Here is a 19,689-nt window from a genome sequence, read left to right as displayed (position 1 = left end):
CGTAACTTGCAGTGTACATTTACCAAGGAATCCATCAGTCTGAACAAAAGTTGGACTTTCCATGATGCCAAATCCTCTGGGAAACACAGGACCTCTCCTTGGAGCTGCTTATTTGGGTCAATGGGAGTTTTGCTTGAGTTTCCTAGGAGAGGGAAAAGATTTCTCTACAGAGTGATCCAGTGAAGACAAGTGGATGTCTACAAAAAAGAATACACTCACTGTAGGAGAAGCCACTTCTTGCTGAGACAGCCTCGGTGCTACTGGTTGGTACAGGAGAGCTCTCTGCAGCTTGAATGCCAAGAACTGCTGCAGCTGGTGAAGTCCTGCCCCTGCCAAAGCCTTTGGTGAGTGCAGGCAGTTCCAGAAGAAGCCTGGTCCATCCATTTTTAATGAAAGGCCAGCAGAAAAGTGTTCAGCAGGTGACAAAGCAGATGGAGTGACTGCTAATGTAAAATTACCATGCCAAAAGCTTTGGAATGAAGTGGAAAGGAATTCTGACCGTGAGAGAGACCCGGGTCCAATTGAACAACTCTGCTTCTCCCTGGCACCTCGCAGCCTTCCAGGTCCTCAGAGCAGGCACAGAACCATCCAGGGCAGGACAAGATGACAAGGCTGGCACAGGGGGCACTCAGTACTCACCTCAGTTCCTACTTGACATCACAGCTTCAGAAGAGCAGCCAGCCAGCATAAATTCAGCATCTGTTCAGTGCAAAATCTGTAGCGTATAAGTAGTAAAATATTTCAGGAAATTAGTTCAGAATAGGTCGAATATATACAGGGGCCTTCGAGGTAAAGTAGCACTGAAGCTATCTCAGAAAATCAGTCACTGAGTTGGTCTGCTGCCACATCACCCACATGCACAGATAACTGAGGTGTGGCACTAGCAGGACTTTAAGCACGTGCACGCTTTGCACACTACCATGGAATTCTACAGGCACACATTTCAGGTATCCTACTGAACAACACCATTCCTCACACAGTGGATGCTTTTGTCTTTCACAGGCGTAACTGCTCTGAAAATGAGGCTAAAACAGTGGTGTTTCCAGAAGGAACATGAATCTTTCTATATGAAACCTGCCCTGGACTACATGCATTATACATGCACGTAGTATACATGCATTATACTCGCAGCACAGACATTACAGCTGTTTGAACACTGCTGGCTGCTGCTTCAATTTCGTAGGTAAATAAATATCATGTACAAGTACTCAATGCTTCTTATAACTGCCGGAATCTTGAAATGCAAAATGGACCTGCACTGCCTCTACGTGCCACTGAAACCACAAGAACTACAATTACTGAAAGACAAACTCAGCCACCATGAGATAGCTTTGTTACAGAGACTTTTCTTCATATACGTATAACAGCTTCTTCTTACCATACCATGCTTCTATCCACTGAGGTTGTTGTTTCCCCCCCCCCTCCCAAAGATTAAAAAACACGTATTAAAATGTAACATCTTAATTGGATGGAAGAGAAAGATCACTGTGGTAGAAGCACCAGGACTGCCTGCACTCCTTTATTCCAAAGGCACCTTTCCTCACAGAGTGCTCCAAGACTTCTTGGGAACTGCTCACACAGGGACACATTTAGATCCTCACTAATGTTAAGAACTCATTTTCTCCCACAATTCTAAGAACAGCACAGACAGGAGCAGCAGATATGTGGTAAGCTACCCAGCTTTGTAAGCCTACACAGTGTAATTTGCTTCAGTATTAGACCATTGTAGGACTATTAACCAGAAAATTAAGGAAGATTTTGGAGATACAAATGGGAGCTGGACTTTCAGATTCCTCGGCTTCCAAGGGAAGACTGGTTTCTAACTCTCCATGAGATTCTGAAAGCTTCCCTCCCATGGTGTCCTAAATAGATTCTGCAACCTCTGCGTCTGGATTCACATTGTGAGATGACTTGTGTTCTATTTTGGAAACTCTAGTGCCTTTTCAGTCTTATGTAAATGTGTATATAGATGCATTGTATAAGAACAGGATATGTCATATACAGCCAGTGTTTGCTATTAAGGACTGCAATCATTAAACATACTTCATACACAGTAATTACTTCTCACCTTCCAGTGGTTTGTATCCAAACATCAATGCTCTGCTCCCTCTCATTTCCACTATAAATCAGAGTGGTTTCTTGGTTTTGGTTCTAGAAATGCTCATCATCAAAACCACAACTCCATACTTATATAGCACTGTGTTTCCCGAATTCAAATGAGTGATCTCCATGAGTTTATATCCACACAAAAGATCTTTTTGCTCTGGATCTGATCAAGTCAAATACCATCTGACTTTAAAACCCCACAGCACCAGAGAGCCCCAGGATTTTACAGTCACAGCTCTGTGACTGTGCACAAGCCTTAAATCTCAGAATCAGAGTAGACAGCATTTAGATTCCTCCCCTCCCTGAGAATGTTTGGATTTAATAGTTCTCACTTTCTTGCCTAGGGTGTTACTTTACGATACGATTAAGACCATTTTTCAGAGGCAAACCCAAAACGCCCTCTGGGATGGTGCTGTTTTTAGAGGTTGAAGTCTACCACTGGTCTGGGTGGTTCTGGTTAGACAAATTCTGCTTAGGAGAGCGTCCAGGTTAAAAGCTTTGGAGACTGAAGCCTTTAATAGTCTTTAAGGATGTTGCTAAGTTCTGAAAAGGTGAAGGAGCAAAAAGGAAAATTTCAGTCAGAAACAGCTAGAAAAACAAATAGGCACAAAGAAAAACATTCTCTTTTCTAGTAAAAGGATATTCACATAACAATCAAATAACTAGATTTCAGTTTCCTGTCTCTCATGCCTGGCCAAATCATCCTCGATACAGAACAGAGCCCAACTCCCTGCAATCCCTGCAGGATACAGAGAGAGCTCCGGAATCACCTTAACAGGCTTCAGAAACTGCTTACAATACTTCATCTATATTGATCTATTATTTCTTGAAGCAGATATCCCTCAGCAAAGGTAATTTTCAAGTGAGTTTTACCTCCCTCCCATCTTCCCTCAAACCCAAAGCCTTGGTTTACATAAACACTACTTGGTGTTAAATGTACGAAGCACCACTCTAAGTCACAAAACAACCACATACCAAAACCAATCAGTCATACATAGAGCCCATGCAAAGAGTAACTTCCAGAGCTATTTGTTAGCAAAAGCTTTGCATAAAATCTAGACAGTCACACAGCTACTCGCCTCCAATTAGAAGGATTTGCAATACTTGATTCTTGTAAGAACAGTGCCTCCTCCAAACTAGTTTTATGAGCTTTGAAATATTTTTGCTGAAAACAAAACACACAGATCAGCGTAACAGTAAATTTCTTACCTTAAATCTCAAACTACTTTTGTTCTGAACCTTTACAACAAACGTTTTGAGATAAACCAGGATCAATTTGCCTGAGGAAACTGAGACTTCCAGGATGCAGATGAAGCCAAACTAACTTGACCCAGCAGTGATGATTGCCCCCACTTCAAGCTGATGGCTGGACAGGGACTGCCTGAGTTCCTTCTGGAAAACCCTGCCAATTCTACAGGTCTAATAAGTTTTAACTGTTGAAGCAGCCTGAAGATGATAAAAACTACTATTAAATATTGTATTTGAAAAGCACTACGCCCTGCAAAAGAACTGCTCACTGGCAAACCAAAATGGAAACTGAGAGTTCAAAACCTCTTGCTCTTGCATAATTATATCAAACTAGGAATAAAAAGCACAGTTTACAAATGAACTCACATAGCATCCCAATATAAATCAGTAGACAAAAAATTCAGTCACAACTGTGATCGATATAAATTCATCTTTAATCAGTACTTTGAGCAGTTTTATTCTCACTCCAGTGATGATTACAACAGAATTAAGATGTGCTTTTATTACTGAGAAGTATAAATGATCTCGGACATGATGCAATGAACAGCCAGCTAGTTGGACAAGTACTGAGAAGACAATAACTCACATCAGCTTGCACAACAATGCAGTACATTCTTTCCATTGGGATTTTGCCACTCCATCTCAAAAACAGCAATGAAAAACAAGAAATGCAGAGGGAGTAAAAAATTTAACCAATTACTCTGTTTTTTTAATTATTTTGGTTTTCTTTTAAAGCAGAAAATTAATTTGGAAATTAATACAATAAAATTCTGATAAGCCTTCTAGAATTTAAGATTTAAGAGACTCGTGCTGTTAAAAGCAATGTTTCCAAAATTGTTTTAGGTATACAGACTTCCTGATTTCTCAGAAGCTTACTACTATGCTTAAGAAAACGTTAGCTAATAAGCTGCTTTTTGCTCAGTCTATCCATCAGCTCAGTAACTTGCATCTGACAAAAAATTAGTTCCTCTCCTGTGTATTCACATGATAGTTTAAGGAATCAAGTGAAAAATCATAGTGGGTCTTTGCACAGATTATCCCTCAAATAAAATCTGTCACAAATGCCTGCAGGAAGTCAAATAAGGATAAAAGAAACCAAATGCTTCACAGAAATGACAACTGACAAGATTTAACAGATCTGATGCTTGGCATATAGGACAAAACAGGTTTGAGAAATCAGTTCCTTCACAAGAAATTGTCAGTGCAAGCTTCTCAAAACTTACAATCAGAGTCTGCACTCAGCAAGTTTAAAGTTACCTTCATTTGATGTTCCACAGTATCACACTTGCATTCTCCTACAAAACAATTTCACTGCTTTTGCTGTATACATTCATTAGATCAGGCTAATGCAAATGTTTCATAAGCATTTGTTTTGTTTGGAGTAGAACTTTAACAATACAAACTAGTGCTAGACAGAAACACTCAGCTGCTTATTGTTGATTGTTCATGTTTTTGGGTTTTTTTTTTTTTGGAGGACTAAACAACACCTCTAAAATTTATCAGAAGGATGGTCAGTACATTTCAGAACAGTCAAACTTAACAGGTCTTGTCTCTACATACACAGTTCTCTTCCACTGCTAGAAGCTGCTACCATCAAAGACAGGCCTGCTTCCAAATATTCCTTCCCTCCAGTGAAATCATCTCAGGTTTTAAGTTTGCCTTGTTCCAAGACAAGGTAACTGGCCTTGTAGGTCAGAATCAGCCTGTGATCAGAGTGAATAATGCTTATTTCAGAAGTTTCCATGTAAGTGCTATATGCTCCATAAGGGATACCTCAATAGCAAAAGAGAATCTCTTAAGAGATCTAAATGCTACCATTTACTCAACTCTGTAACTTGCACACAACATATCTGAGGTCTCTCCGAAATTCACCATCATACTGAGTACAGCAAATATTACAGCTACAGGAAAGTGTGCATTTTTAAAAGCAATGTTATTATTTGATTCTCCTCAAGTCAGTGTTTCTTCAGCTACTTGTCTACCCCAGGCCTGACTGACATTCAAAGTGTCCCCATTGAATCAACCCTACTGAGAGAGGTTTAATAAGGTTTAGCGTGAGGCACATGCTCCTATACCAGCACCAGGCTTTCTGTCAGTTTCTGCTTGATTTAGATGCCCCTCTTCTTTCAGCTTCATTTGTCTGAAGTCTTCTCTAACTTGTTCAAGTAGATCTGGATTGAAAATGACATCCAATGCTGTCATAGCCAAAGCTTTTGCTGTGCGCAAAGCATAGAACTGGGCATTCTGTGAGCCTGTGGAAAAAAGGTAAGAAAAATTTCATGTTAGATAACTAATATTAGATTTCATCTACTAGATCATCGTGTAAAACATTTGATAAAGGAAGATCCTAGAGTTTCAAGTACAGAAAGTTTCCCAAAAATCTAACCATGTGAAGCACGACTGATGCCACGAAACAATTTCTGATATGGAAGTGCTTAACTTTCTGCTTCTTACATAAAGAAGATGGAAAGTAGGAAAGCAAATGTTCACACTTCCATTTTTAGAAAAGGCAGAGTTTTACATTGTCACCTCTATTTGCAGAACACTGTGCTTTAGGAATAAAAATTACTACTTTCATCTCTTGACTCATATTTAGAAACTCTTAGAACATGCCACCAGTGCTTCTAACAATTGTTAGTGCAATTCTTCTAACTTCTTAGTAGGCAGTATTCTGAAGAGAAGTCCAGCTTTCACTATAAGGAAAGGGTCATCTTTCCATATATATTTAATTTTAAATACAAAAGTAGAAATGCTAGACATTTTCAGCTTTTCCTTTGTAGCTCTGCAATTAAGTTGTTTCAAGATCCATATTCAGCTCATACCTCATCATGCTTGAAGAAAGCAACTCCATTTCTACACAGCCAGTCACATGCAGTCTCTTTTAGATCCAGTACTTCAGTGCATCTACACATTTACTATACAGTAGCTCTGAACACTTCAGAAGCACAAAAAAGCTTTAATCTTGTGCAATTCAACATATTTAGTTCCTTAATTGTACTGTAGCAAAGAGTCAGCAACCACACCACACAGTACTTCAGGGTTCTAGATGTAAGCTTCTGACCAATTTCCACTTTCACTCACCTGCAGCTTCTGTGTATTGCTCAGTGTGATTCAAGGCATCAGAACCAATATAAAAATAAGGATGAAGCCCAGGGACTACAAAGGTAACATTTCCAAAATCTGTGGAACCTAGAAGTAGCATGAAAATTCTCAGTCAATGTATTGAAGAGTTGAAAATGACGTAGGAAAATCTATGACAGATACCAACTCCATCCCACATTTAAAACAGGATATCCTTTGTCCCAAATACTAACATGTAAGCATTTCCAATGAGTCATTATCTACACAAAAATCTCCCATCAGAGAACCAAGATTTTCTTAACTATCTTCAGATGCTCTGCAGCGTGCTTCTGGTCACTAATTTGTTACTGGACTGCAACAAAAATACATAAATCTGCTCCTATCCCATTTACTGAGATTCTCATCAAGCACCTCCTGAGTGAGCTGTTCATTCAGAAAAGAGGTAAGCTCCAAGCCTCTGAGTTTGGCACAGCCCAGCTATTGCAAATCCTGCTCCAGCACCTATCAGCAGCTCCAACAGTTACCTCTTTTCACCACTATGCAAGTGTTTCACAGCAAGTACAAACTCTGAAGTACAAGCTATTCTTAAACAAAAACAGACTGAGGACAAATACATTTTCTGGCACTTTTTCATCATTCTCAGTTACGGAAACATTAACTGCACAAACACTCCTGAAGAAAACAAGACCCAAACTGAACTCCAAACAGAATGCTACTGCTTTGTAGATATAAAGAACTCTTGATAGCCGTCCCTGACTAGCTGGCACCACTGGTTTATGAGCTAGCAACAGCAACCATCTCAAGGACTACATCATCTATTTAAAGACACCATCCCAAAGTGGTAGATCCTTAATAATAAATCATCTAAGAGTTCATAACTACGTCCTGAGAGGTTTTTTGAAATCATTAATAAAGCCAGATAGGCAATCCACTCAGTTCTTCCATATTTGTTAAAGAGATGTTCCTTTCTGTGGCTTCTGAACGCACCAGTTACTGTGAAATTCAGGTAGCAGGGAAAGCATAAAGTGACCTTGTTTCAGAGTGGGGGTGGGTAAAGAGGGATGACCAACTAAGGGATTCTCACGAGCTTTTTTCAGGTCAGAGCTGCAAGAGTTTCTTCAGAGGTGACTTTTGAAGGGACTTATCCAACTATTTAAATTCTTTCTAACACATCAGGTAGACTCCATATCATTACACTGTTGGTGAGAATACATCAGCAATGCTTTGAGACTTGGTAGCGAACTGATTGAAGAACACAGATCTTTATGTTGAAATGTAGTTAATAAAAGTGAGTCCACAGAGACTACAGTCTGTGATAAAAGAGGACAGGACTAGTTTGGTATCTTCTATGCCTGCACATAAACCGAATGAGAAAGGCTTCTCCAAAAAAAAAAAAAAAAAAAAAAAAAGTGTCATTTTCCATAAAAATTTCAGTTTGAATTTGAAGAGAATTCAACTCTTGGCACAGCACTAAATTGTTTTCATTTGCAGGACTCTGTACTATTCATACATTCTTTAGTAAATCTGGAAAGACAAATCAGGAGTCTAAAAGGTCTGCCTCCTCCAGACTAAACCAAGAGTTCTAGACTTGCCCTAACACACAACCAGCTGAAAAGATTGTGCTGGTTTTTTTCCTGCTTTCAATCAGCAAATGAATCAAATTTCCAGCACATCCCAGTTCATTATCATGTAATTCACATGAAACCATGTTCATCTCCAGTCACATCCAATAATATCAGTTCCAAATTATTTTTGCTGAATGTAAGCTATTTAAACCAGGCATTGATAGTTTAAAAGATGAGAGTTTAATGGATAAAAATTCATTTATTAAGTACAAACGTGGCAGTCAAATCTTCCCTCTGCCAGAAAAATGTTAACTCCTTAGTGATAAGAACCTATCAGTATGTTTAAAGCAACAGCTGCCCCAATAGCTTCCAGTCAAACACCTGAAACTGTAAGCTTCCCAGAGAAGCACAGGAAATATTAAGAACAGCAGTTATGAATGCAATATACATTCGTGCGTTACCTTCAACAGAAATGTACTGGAACTCCAGCCTCTCAGAAAAATACCCTGAAGCAAATACTGAAGCCTATTTACATCATTGAGCAAGTCTGGAAGTCTGTAATTACCACAAAGCATGAACGGAAAAGAAAAATGCAACTGACGCCAGGAGGCCTTTTTATTCAGCCCCAAAACTTCAAAAGGAGTATTTTCAAAACATACTGTTTGCTTAACTTCATCTACACCAATCCTGTGCACAGGGTACCAGCAAAAAACTATGAACCCTAAAGATACCAGAATAAGTTATCATAAGGGTGGGTGCTTTGGGAGGTCACCAACATCCTGCAATAAAGTGATCCTATCAGCAGGAGGAACAGGTCACAGCACCTCCTCAGTCTAACTGCACTCTTCTACATCTTTCCAATTTGAGTGCAAAAGAGTGGAGCGTGCCCCAGTGCAGTGTGATCTGATACACTAAAGACAGACTTTATGATGCTTAGCTGCCTAGAGAGATAGCTGTAAGCACTAATACACATGTAGAGGTGGCAGTGAGTATGCTCATCTGTTAATGACTTTGCTGCTGCACAGACATGGAGAAGCAACTGAGCTTTCCTTCCCTTTCAACAGAAGAAACTGATACCCTAAAAGAAAACATTGAAAACCATATGAAAAGTAAACACAAGGAGCCTCAATTCATCCCAAATTTGAGCATTCCTTACTTGAAATATTTTCAGAAATATTACCACAAAGCAATTATTGCTTTCAATATGTGTCGGGAAATTTCTCTGCTTCTATAGCAAACGAGCACAGGCCAGAGGTATGACCCTTTTACACTGTTTCAGTTTTCTAATATGACCTTCTCTTCTGACCAAACTGTTTTGTTTAACCTACCTCTATCTCATCCTTTTACACACTTAAGACTTGTCATAACAAAAGAAATAGATTGAGTTACCTGACAAACCATTCAAAACGCAGTCTTCTGATATAAATTCTATTCCAAGCTTCTTTCCATTCTCCTTGTAAATCTTCTGCAGACTTTTATTTGGAAGCACATTGTAGTAATCATTTTTACCCCCTTTTATTTCCACCTAGTCAAGAGAAACAAGCTGTTAGACACCTTTCTCCAACCTAAGGCAGTTTAATGTAAACAAAGACTGAAAAAGCACATGTCCATACTTCAGAACCATATCAAAGCAGACAAAAGCACAAAGTTTCTTTCAGAAATATAACATTCAGCCAAACATTAGCTTTATTTTTTGTCAAGCTTCCAAGAGCCAATCAAATACTGTACGCATTTCACTGACTACATCTCTAAAAAGAGCAGGAAAATCTTCCTGTAATAGCCTCTAATGATTTTCACTGCAGGTACTATCAACCTATGTCAAAATCAATTTAAGTCTGTTTCACTATTTTGTTATTTTAAAGCAGTTCCAATAATTACAGCCTCAATAATGTTTACAGAATGAATTCACACAATAAATGTTTGAAAACAAGTGTAAAATATATATATATACCAACATCAAGTTCCAGAAGAGATTTCAGCTTTTATTCATAATGAAGCAGACTGCATGAAGCCCTTCTCTAGTTGCAGTGGAGAAGCCAAAACAGGCAAACAGCACCTAACACCTAAAACGCTCCTCACAATTCACTGCTTCACAATTACATACCTGATACCTCTTTGTTCTGATGAGCTCATTAGCACCATGTAGCAAGAGCAACCAGAACCTCCTATCTTATAAACAGATTGCAAGGCAATCTTTGTTTGAACCAGCCACAAGAGAGGAATGGGAGGCATCCAGGGCGCTCAGTGAGAAAGGAACACCACTGCATATCATGAGCTATCACTTTTTAAACGTCACTGAAGTAGAGGGATGTTCCAAGTGACTGAAAAAATGCTGTCATATTTATCTTGAAGGGTCACGAGAACCTTGGAATTTACTATCCTATCCTCAAGCTCCTGGGAAAACTATGGAGTTAATTCTTCCTAAAACCGAGGGAGAAGAGTTATAAGGTGAGAAAATTTACTGAAGACTGACAGTACATGACCGAGCTCAGCTCTTCATGATGACATCTGGTTCAGTGAACATGGATGACATTCAGCCTCAAAGGGTTATGAACAGTGACACAAAAATCCATATGTTGTTGCATGTTACTTCTAGCATCCCTCTGGAGTCAACATGGGTGCCATTCCTGTTTTGGTATCCTTATTACCATTACAGACAACAGGAGCACATCCAAGTTTGCCAACTATACCTAATTGGTGTGGAGCAGGCAATAATGTAGCAGGTAAGCAGGTGATAAGCCGAAGGCTGAGCTACATACTATTCAGAAGGATGTCAGCATGACAAGAATAGAAACAGGCTGGCAGGGACCTCATGAACTTCAACAAATCCAATGTCCTACATCTAGGAGGGAAGTATCCCATGCAGCAGTGCTGTCTGGAAGCCAAATGGTGAGGAAACACAATATACTGAACAGGATTCAGTATGGCGTCCTTGAGGTAATGGGACCAAATGTAAACTGAGCTCAGTTACTCAGTATCCTGAGTAACCAGCAGGATAAGGAAAAAGATTATTTCCCTCTCCAAGATCCTACTTAGTGTGCTGTGTTCAATTCCATGCTCCTCAACTCAAGATCAAAACACAGGGCCATGAAAATATATTCATACTTTGCATCCTGTGGCCAGTGCTGCAGCTTTGAAGCAGTCCTCAACCTTCTCTGTCAGAACAGAAAGATCTTTAATTGAAGGGGCACGCAAGTAAAACTCCATTTCAGTGTAAGAAGGAATGATATTAGGTTTCACACCACCATTTTTTATAACACCTGTAGAAAGAGGAAAGTCAAGTTAAACCATCAGTGTTAAATCCTACTGCTTCATCTTCATCTTTGTCGTGAAACTGTTCACTCAAGAACTAAATACATACAAAACCGAAGCATCAGTTGAGTATGAAATACAAAATGCCAAAAAACAGTGCGTAAGCAAAATTTCTTTATCACATCAGATCAGATTAAGTGGAATGTGTACATGCTTTCCAGCATGATTTCACCTTATTCTTTGGTTAGACATCTGCTACAAGCCTAATGACAAACCAAGCTAGCATTTGTAATTAATCCCCTGGAATCTAGTGCATTATAGTTGCAAAGTAATCTGATTGTCAGTGACAAAGAAAATAGCCTGTTATAAAGGCTACCTTCATTTCCAGCTTTTAAAGGTTTCCTCAACTAGGATGTTTCCAACTTCTACCAGCTTGAAGAGAAAAATGTAATGACCACATCACATCACTGTGCAATGCTGATATGATGTGTGTTCTACATGGGACAGAAAGTTTATTAGATTTCTTATACTAATTCTTCAGAAATCTTACAGTGTATACTATATATACATACAGTTTTATTGGAGTTAAGTTTGAGTTTCAAGAATTCCTTCAAGGAAACACACAACAGCTACATCCTTTCTGATCATGGCATCAGAGGCATTATCATAGAAAAACACAATACTTAGCAATTTCAACAATAAAATACTGTAGTCATCAATACTACGTGACAGCTAGCAGCTTCCAACAGGCTGCCTTTTTTCCAGGCCTCCTGCTCTCAATTTATATATGTGGAATATGATTTGATCTCCACTGAACCTCAGAACCACCTTATCTACTTTAAATGGAAATAGTGCACGAAAGGACTGATGTGTGTAACTGAAGCCTGAAAAGGCCATGCTGTCAGGATGGAAAGGGGCAACAAATCCTTACCTTTGATGCAAAAAGTTTATAAATACTAGGAACTCCAAAGTCAACATTTTTAATCTGGAATACAGTCCAAGCAAAGTGCTGAATCAAGCAACAATCAGCACTAGCCCACCATAAGGGGAATAGCTCAGATGAGACACAGACATCATAAACAAAGAACCAGAAAATCAGCAAGCAATCATGCAGATTCGCATGACATATCAAAACATGGCTGCTCAAAACAAGTAGCTTAATGAGCAAACAGCTCTTTTCTTCAACGCAACACTTTGTAAGCATAACTGGATAGAGCCTAAGAGTATGCATTTACTTAAATATGAATATACAATAATAAATGGAGAGCAGATCTTAAAAGCAGTCTGCTCTGCAGACAGAACCCTGCTTCTACATAGAACTTCACTTTAGCACACTGTTTAATATAACTTATTAAACTGAAAGAAAAATAATCTGTTTTTCAAGTTGCAACATTTACTCATAAGTGGAGAAGGAAGAAAATACCAGACCAACTCAATATAACATGTTCAATTACATAAAACACTGCTCAGAGATTCTTGACTTAAAACAATGGAAAAGTATTTCAGTGCTCGTTAGTGGGTTAAGTCCAAGATTCACAGGATCACTTAGGGCAGTTAGTTAATGCAAGCCTGCAACACAACACATCTAATACACAGATGTAAGCAAAGCATTCCTAGAATAAAATCTCATTCTGGTTGCTTACACCTTCCCAACAGACATTTTAAATTTTTTTCAGCTTGACAACCAATGACAGTAAATTTATCAACACAATTTAAGTATTACTGTAGCTGTGGGAGTGTTACTTCAACAAGGTTTGTTTAGACTTTTTTTTTTTTTTTTTTTTTTTGCTAATGAGGCTTGCAGAAACCAAGAGAAAAATAGAAGAGTTAGTCACTTCCAAGTCCCTTCTTAAACCTGCAACATGAGTTTCATATACCCAAATTCAAATGTCTTTTCTCCTATGGAGAAACAGGTTAGAGAGGCAAGGCTACACCCACTGAAACTCATTCAGTAAGCTCAGCAGCAGAACTGCAAATGTTATCTTCATCTACAGATTAGGGCTTCCAGACTCCATTTAGATCTCCTGGAGAGAAATATGCACAGGTGTTAGAGAGCACAAGTTGCCACAATATATAATGGTCATGAGCTCAGGAATTCTGTAAGAGTCATAGCTCACAAGTTTTCCAAATAAACAACTCTACATTCATAAGTCCTTTAGCAATGGACATGTCCTTAATTTAAGCTTTGAGAAAGCTGTACTGGGTATAGGAGGGGAAATCTGGGTTTACAGCTAACGGGCAGCTCAACTTCTGCAACTTTCTCACCATGCAAAAAGAAATGCAAGATTTTGGAGGTAAATGAAGCTTAACAGTTAGCATATCTTATCGGAAAAGAAAGGTGTATTTCTACTTCAAGGTCTACTACATATTAAATAATAGAATCCAGCACATCTGACTGGACCACTATTCAGAACCACAGACTCCTGCCATCACTTTTCTTAGCACTTCTGAAAATAAATTTAAGTCACTGAAACACTACATGTCAACATGAGGGACTACAAAAATGATGCAGAAAGTAATACTTCTTTACACAGAAGCATTTGATCTTAAGCCTCTGCAAAAACACACACAAATTTTAAGGAATTCTATTGAAGCACACTTAGCTCCTTTCTGAATTGCAACTTCAGGTGCAAAGACTTGAAATTAAGCTTATTTTCAACAGTTCACTGTGACACAGAAATGACTGTAAATATTGCATACTATTTAAGTGAAACAGTGACATTCCACAGTATTTGAAGTGACACTACTAATTTAATGCAACAGTGCAGTATCTCAAATTGTAGGAATTTGCAAGTTAGTATGTGAACAGCCTAAAGTCTTACGTGCTGGACATCAGATTTAATGAAGATCTCACCATGAACTCTCCAGGTGGGTTTCATTTGCTGTCTTAAAACAGACAGATTGTTGTATGCAAGAACAGCAGCATCTAATGCATTAACTCCTTCCCAAGGATAAGCAGCAGCATGAGAAGCTTTTCCATAGTATTTCACAGTCACGCTAGGAAATAAAAGGCATTGCTTATTTGCTATTCATTCACTTAAAAAAAAAAAAAAAGCCTCTAAAACAAAAAGTCCCTTTTGTTCACACAATCACATTTAAGCCTTGTGCAGCAGAACACCAAACAACAATTTACCTAACATGACACCATTGCAAAGTTAAACTACCTTTGAGAGAAGGAAGGTGTTGGAAGATTTCTAGAAAGTTGATGATATCAGATGTCAAGAGCCAATCAGGCAAAACAGTTCCCATAATGCACAGTCTGCAGATTAAAGGCTTCCTGTAATACTTAAATTCCCCCAGTACCTTTCTATACCATCCTGATTGTTCTGAGACACTTACTAATATTCTTCTCAGAGGATAACTGATTCAACATTAGAAGTTTACTGCCCTAATTCTTGCCAAACTTTTAAATTTGCGCTGTAAGCTATACATAATTGACAGTACATTAGTAAGATCACACAATCCATGTCTAAACAAAAAGTCAAGTTTTAAGTGCAGTAAAAGCACAGCGTAGTATTAAGATGTACATTACACTGCACTAATGCCCTTTCCCTTTACACACCAAAAAATGCTGTGAGAAGAGCTTGCAGCGAGGAGGAAACCCACTGCAAAAGGTGCCCTCCAGGTTCAGTCATAATACCACACCTCAGCATAACAGATAGGATGAAGGCAAGTGTGAATTCTTCTGCTGAGTGCCATTTATTAGCCTTACAAAGAAATTTAGCATCTTCAGTTACATGAAAACTCTCTACACATAAGGCAGATATTAAATGTTGACATCTCCATTTATTACCATTTCTCAAATATGCAAATACCAGCTTTTATCAATACCAGAGGTTTTAACTGAACTGCCTGGAACTCAAATCCCAGACCTTTACATATGATGCTCTATTCTCAGGCTCACAGAGTTTCCCAAAACACACACTTGTCACTCACCCAGCTAGGGAAAGCCTACCACGGCCATCCCTGTCCTGCACAAACACCAACTCAGCCACTTGTCCTCAATGACCTCTCAGGCCTGGAACCACGCCACAGCTCCAGGCCAATACTGGCACTCAGATACCAGACAGCAATAAGGGACACAGTGGAGTCCCCTGCTGCAGCACAAAATGACTCCTTCAGCGTGTGCAATCTAAACTAAGCAAGCTTTTGTAATGCCCTTTTTTCTTCCTCTCTCTTCCTCCACAAGGATCACACATTCAACCCTGGAGAGTATGAGTTTAACATCCCAAGCATTAGATTGCAGCCTTCAAATCAGCTCATAAAGATGACGGGACAAATCCCTAACATTCTCCAAGTTAGAGAGAAGACAAAGTAAAAATGAAAGCCATGTTGCAATCATTTTTGTCCACGAGAAACTCGAAGCTGCTTATTAAAGAAGTTCTGCACTCCTTCTCTTAGGGCCTCTATTGCAACACAAACGTCACATCCAGAATAAAAACAGATTTTGGTGGATGATGCAGTTTCCCAACTTTCTGTTCTACCAACAACAAAAACCCCAGGCTAATCTGGTGAAAAGTAAGTATCACCACATTATGGCATGCATTCACAACACTTATCCCAGGATGTTGATTTTATCTGAGGCACAGGTCAGCCTGAGTATGCAAATAGATGCACTAATAATTTAGTGACTGTTAATTCTAAAATTCCTTAGAAACAACCTAAAGACCAAATGCAAAGCATGAAAGCAGTCTTTGTAAGTTTGAAATCTCATTATTTCAATCATGGCATAAGCTGAGTACTTCAAGCTGTTGGAGGTAGCAAGTTGTTTCCACTTAGTACTTCAATTCCACATCTCCTCTGCCTTCAAGCTTTAAAGGCTAACTGGGATGTGTACCCTACAATAGGGTATCAAATGACAAAGGGGATTCCCAAATCTTATTGTATCAATCTCAAGGGGCCATTACAAAAGATGAAATGGAGAAAGAACTGCCAATAAAGACTACAAATAGTCTTAAACAGCAACTGAAAGTCTAGCTGAGCTAAGCGTCAAAGAAAAAAAAAAAAAAAAATCAAACACTTCAGATTAAACAGTTCAGATTCTTCACATGATGAAGGAATCTAACAGAGGACTAGATATGGAATGAGGACTAGGTCTTCTTGCCAATCTTGTCAATTTGAACTGTAAAGCTAAACAGTACCTGGATAAATTATTCTCCAGGAGAAACACTGCAAAGAAATAAAAAATGCCAATAAAATCAAGCACACACAGGGATGGGAGGTAACACAGCCAAGATGAAAACAGCACTCAGTACTCAAGTCAGATGGCTGGACAATTGTTACAGAATTTATGAGTGCTGATTTAAATACATGTGGGGAAAAAAATGATTGGAAAGAGGTTACTAGAAAAGATCCTGCAGGGCAAGTCCGTAGGATCAAGTACCATTGGTAACTGTGGCATAAAAGGTACTTGCTATTAACAAGCTGCTGACAGAATACTGCTAAGACACTAAAACACTGAAAAAGGTTTATAACACTAAAAGACGAATGGCATGATCCTAACAGAACAGGAAAAGAATTCAACTCAAAAATACTTAAAATCAGACTAAGCATTCCTCTGTAGAAGCCGCTTGCTTGAAAATAACTGAAGGTGAAAGCCCCATTGATGCTAGCTGCCTACAAAGGAAAGTATCAGTTTACTGAGAGCCAAATCACTCTAAGATTGCCTATATGTAGAAATTCCTGGGAAATGACACAGTGTGGCCCCGGCATTAGCTCAGCAATGCAATTCCATCCAAAGTGTACAGCTCCAGTTACATATCCAGCAAGGAACAAGACAAGAAGTCCCTGCAAGTACAAGTACAGAACAAGTGCAGAAAATGAACATGTGAGCTAATCAAGAGATGACAAGGCAGTATTGCCAAAGAACTGCGCTGCCACCAGAATGGAAAAAGGTGGAATGAGGGCATGACTGCTGTTTGTACATATAGTGATGGTACGCATGAGAGAATGCCAGGAAATAACTTGAATCTAAAGACAAAGCTGATATTAGAGTTAATAGATACAGAATAGCCATAATTAAATTTAGACCAGAAATTACTAAGGACCCAAACAGCACTCAGACTCAGCTGGTTGCCAGCTGTTTCCAGAGGCAATAGGTAAAAACAAGCACTTTCAAAACTGATTAAAACAAGATGTATTGAGAATTCTTTGATTTGGTGCCCAGAAATGCAAGAAATTACAATTAATGAGATGTCCCCCCCGTGTATGTTCTCAAATAGAAAAAAAAAAGGTGCTTTTTAAATGAAACTTTTTTTCTTTTTTTTTTTTTTTTTTTTAAGAGAGAGAAGAGTAGTAGATGCACATACAGAAAGAAACACCTAGAGATATTGGAATTAAAAAATGGATTCTGAGGACACACAAGATCAGGGTCCTTTAAGTGCTTTAAGTAGATACGGAAGAGCTCTTCCCCTTGGAAGAGCAGAGTGCCCAACAGCGACCTACTGACTACCCTCCACTGACTGCAAATTCCTCCTCTGGAGGGCACCTGCAAGGTCCCGGCCTAACCTCAACCTCCTCCAAGCAGCAGCTCGGGGAGGGGAACGAAGGACAACAGCGAGGCGAGCCCTTCCACGTGAGCCCGTTCACTCACTCGTGCTCAGCCACATCGGGCAGATAAGCCGCGTTTTCCTGCGAGGGGTGAGCCATGAAGACCACGTCCAAGCCGTCAAACGCCCCGGCGTTGATCAGGTCGATCTTGCCTCCTCCCTGCTCCTCGGCGGGGGTGCCCAGCACCGTGACCTGCGGCACAAGAACACACGCTCAGGACCCGAGCGGCTACGGGGCCGGCCCCCCGCCCGGGGGAGAGCTCCCACCTGCACGGCGACGGGCGCGGGCTGCGGCAGGCTCTCCAGGGCGGCCTTGAGACCCAGCGCGGCGGCCGCCCCCACCTCGGCGATGAGGTTGTGGCCGCACGCGTGGCCGATGCCGGGCAGCGCGTCGTACTCGCACAGGAAGGCGACGCGGAGCGGACGGGGACCCCGTGGGGGGTCGGCCGTGCCCCACTCGGCTCGGAAGGCCGTGTCCAGCTTGTAGCGGGGCCGCACGGCCCAGGCGGCGCCCGGCAGCTCCCCGCCAGAGAAGAAACCGGTCATGGCGTCGTGCGCGTGGTGCTCCTGGTAGGCCAGCTCGGGCCGCCGCCAGATGCTGCGGCTCAGCTCGCCCAGCCGCGCCGCGTTCAGCTCCACGCTCTCGCACGCCCGCCGCTTCAGCTCCTCCAGCACCGAGTCCTGCGGTCCCATAGCGGGGCGCCCCGAGAGTCACCTGCCGACCGGCGCGCTCACCGACCCTCGCGGTTCCTCAGCCCGCACCTGACAGCCGGCGTGTAAAGCGGGCAGTGCCGCGCCGCCGCCTTTTATCGCCTCCGCCGTGCCGCAGGGCGCGCTGGGCAATGTAGTTCCGAGCCCGGGCATGGCCTGCGCGCGGCGCTCCGCCCGAACTAATGGTGCAACAGTGGTTCTTGGACCCCAACAGCGGCGGTGACTCCACCGCCTCCATGGGCAGCCGGTGCAGCTGCCTCACCGCTCCTTCTGAGAAGAAATTCTTCCTAACGTGCCATCTGAACCTCCTCTGGTACAACTTCAGGACATTTCCCCTCTTCCTAAAGATCTCCACCATTTCTCCGTTTGCAGAAATCCAAAGGATAAATTCAAACAACATTCCGCTTTTGCATCTGACTTGTGCTAGTCAATAGTACGTAATGCAGTTGTATAACAGGAGAGCATATGGAGGGATTCTAACACTCAGTTACCACATCTGTCTCTCTACGTTATCATTATTAGAGTGTTTAGATGCAATTTATCTCCCTTTCCATGTGAAAGACTCCTATATGTTTCCTCCTGTGTTTCTTCCTGTGAGTTGGGCACCAGCCCAACCATGGAGGGTTTTGTCCATGGGGGAATGCCTGCACTTTGACAAATGCCTGCTATTAGCCATCATCAGCCCAGCAAGTTCTATTTTGATCACTTATGTGTTTGCAGTCTTCAGGCAAGCAGGGAAGGAAACAAAGAGCGTTTTTCTGATGTGGAAATAGGCGAAGGAACTGGAGTGAGATTCCATAGCCTTTGGGCAGTCTGTGCCAGTGCTCAGTGACCACAGAACGGAACTGCTTCCCAACATTCAGGGAGAACCTCCTCTGCTCAGTCTGTGCCCACTGCTTCTGACCCTGGCAATGGGAAACACTGAAAAGAGCCCTCTTTTCACCCGCTCTTTGGGTATTTACGAACACTGCTGACATCCCAGTGTCTCAGCTTCTTCCTTGCCATGTGAATTTCCTGCTCCTTTGGGCCAAAGGCAATGTGCAGCTGCACACCTGAACCTACAGCAACACCCAGCATAGAATGGCCTTGAGTTGGAAAAGACCTTAAAGACCAACCAGTTTCAACCCTCGTTTGCTTTCAGCTATTTTATCAATAGATAGATATTCACTTGCACTCTC

The 19,689-nt window shown here is 40.9% G+C and overlaps 1 protein-coding gene across 1 annotated transcript; it reads right to left on the bottom strand.

Moving 5' to 3' along the window:
• Positions 1 to 3,765: 3,765 nt before the first annotated feature.
• On the bottom strand, positions 3,766 to 18,567 carry PM20D2 (peptidase M20 domain containing 2). The gene is made up of 7 exons (XM_042885563.1): positions 18,068 to 18,567; positions 17,845 to 17,993; positions 14,107 to 14,249; positions 11,106 to 11,260; positions 9,390 to 9,525; positions 6,436 to 6,543; positions 3,766 to 5,606 (listed from the first exon to the last, which is right to left on the bottom strand). The coding sequence occupies exons 1-7, from the start codon at positions 18,491 to 18,493 to the stop codon at positions 5,404 to 5,406; spliced, it is 1,320 nt and encodes a 439-aa protein (XP_042741497.1). The 5' UTR covers positions 18,494 to 18,567; the 3' UTR covers positions 3,766 to 5,403.
• Between the last annotated feature and the right edge of the window lie 1,122 nt (positions 18,568 to 19,689).

The sequence above is a fragment of the Lagopus leucura genome, unplaced genomic scaffold (genome assembly GCF_019238085.1).
Source record: "Lagopus leucura isolate 7727_CA_CO unplaced genomic scaffold, USGS_WTPT01 Super-Scaffold_73, whole genome shotgun sequence".
Taxonomy (NCBI): domain Eukaryota; kingdom Metazoa; phylum Chordata; class Aves; order Galliformes; family Phasianidae; genus Lagopus; species Lagopus leucura.
This window is presented reverse-complemented; position numbering and strand designations above follow the sequence as displayed.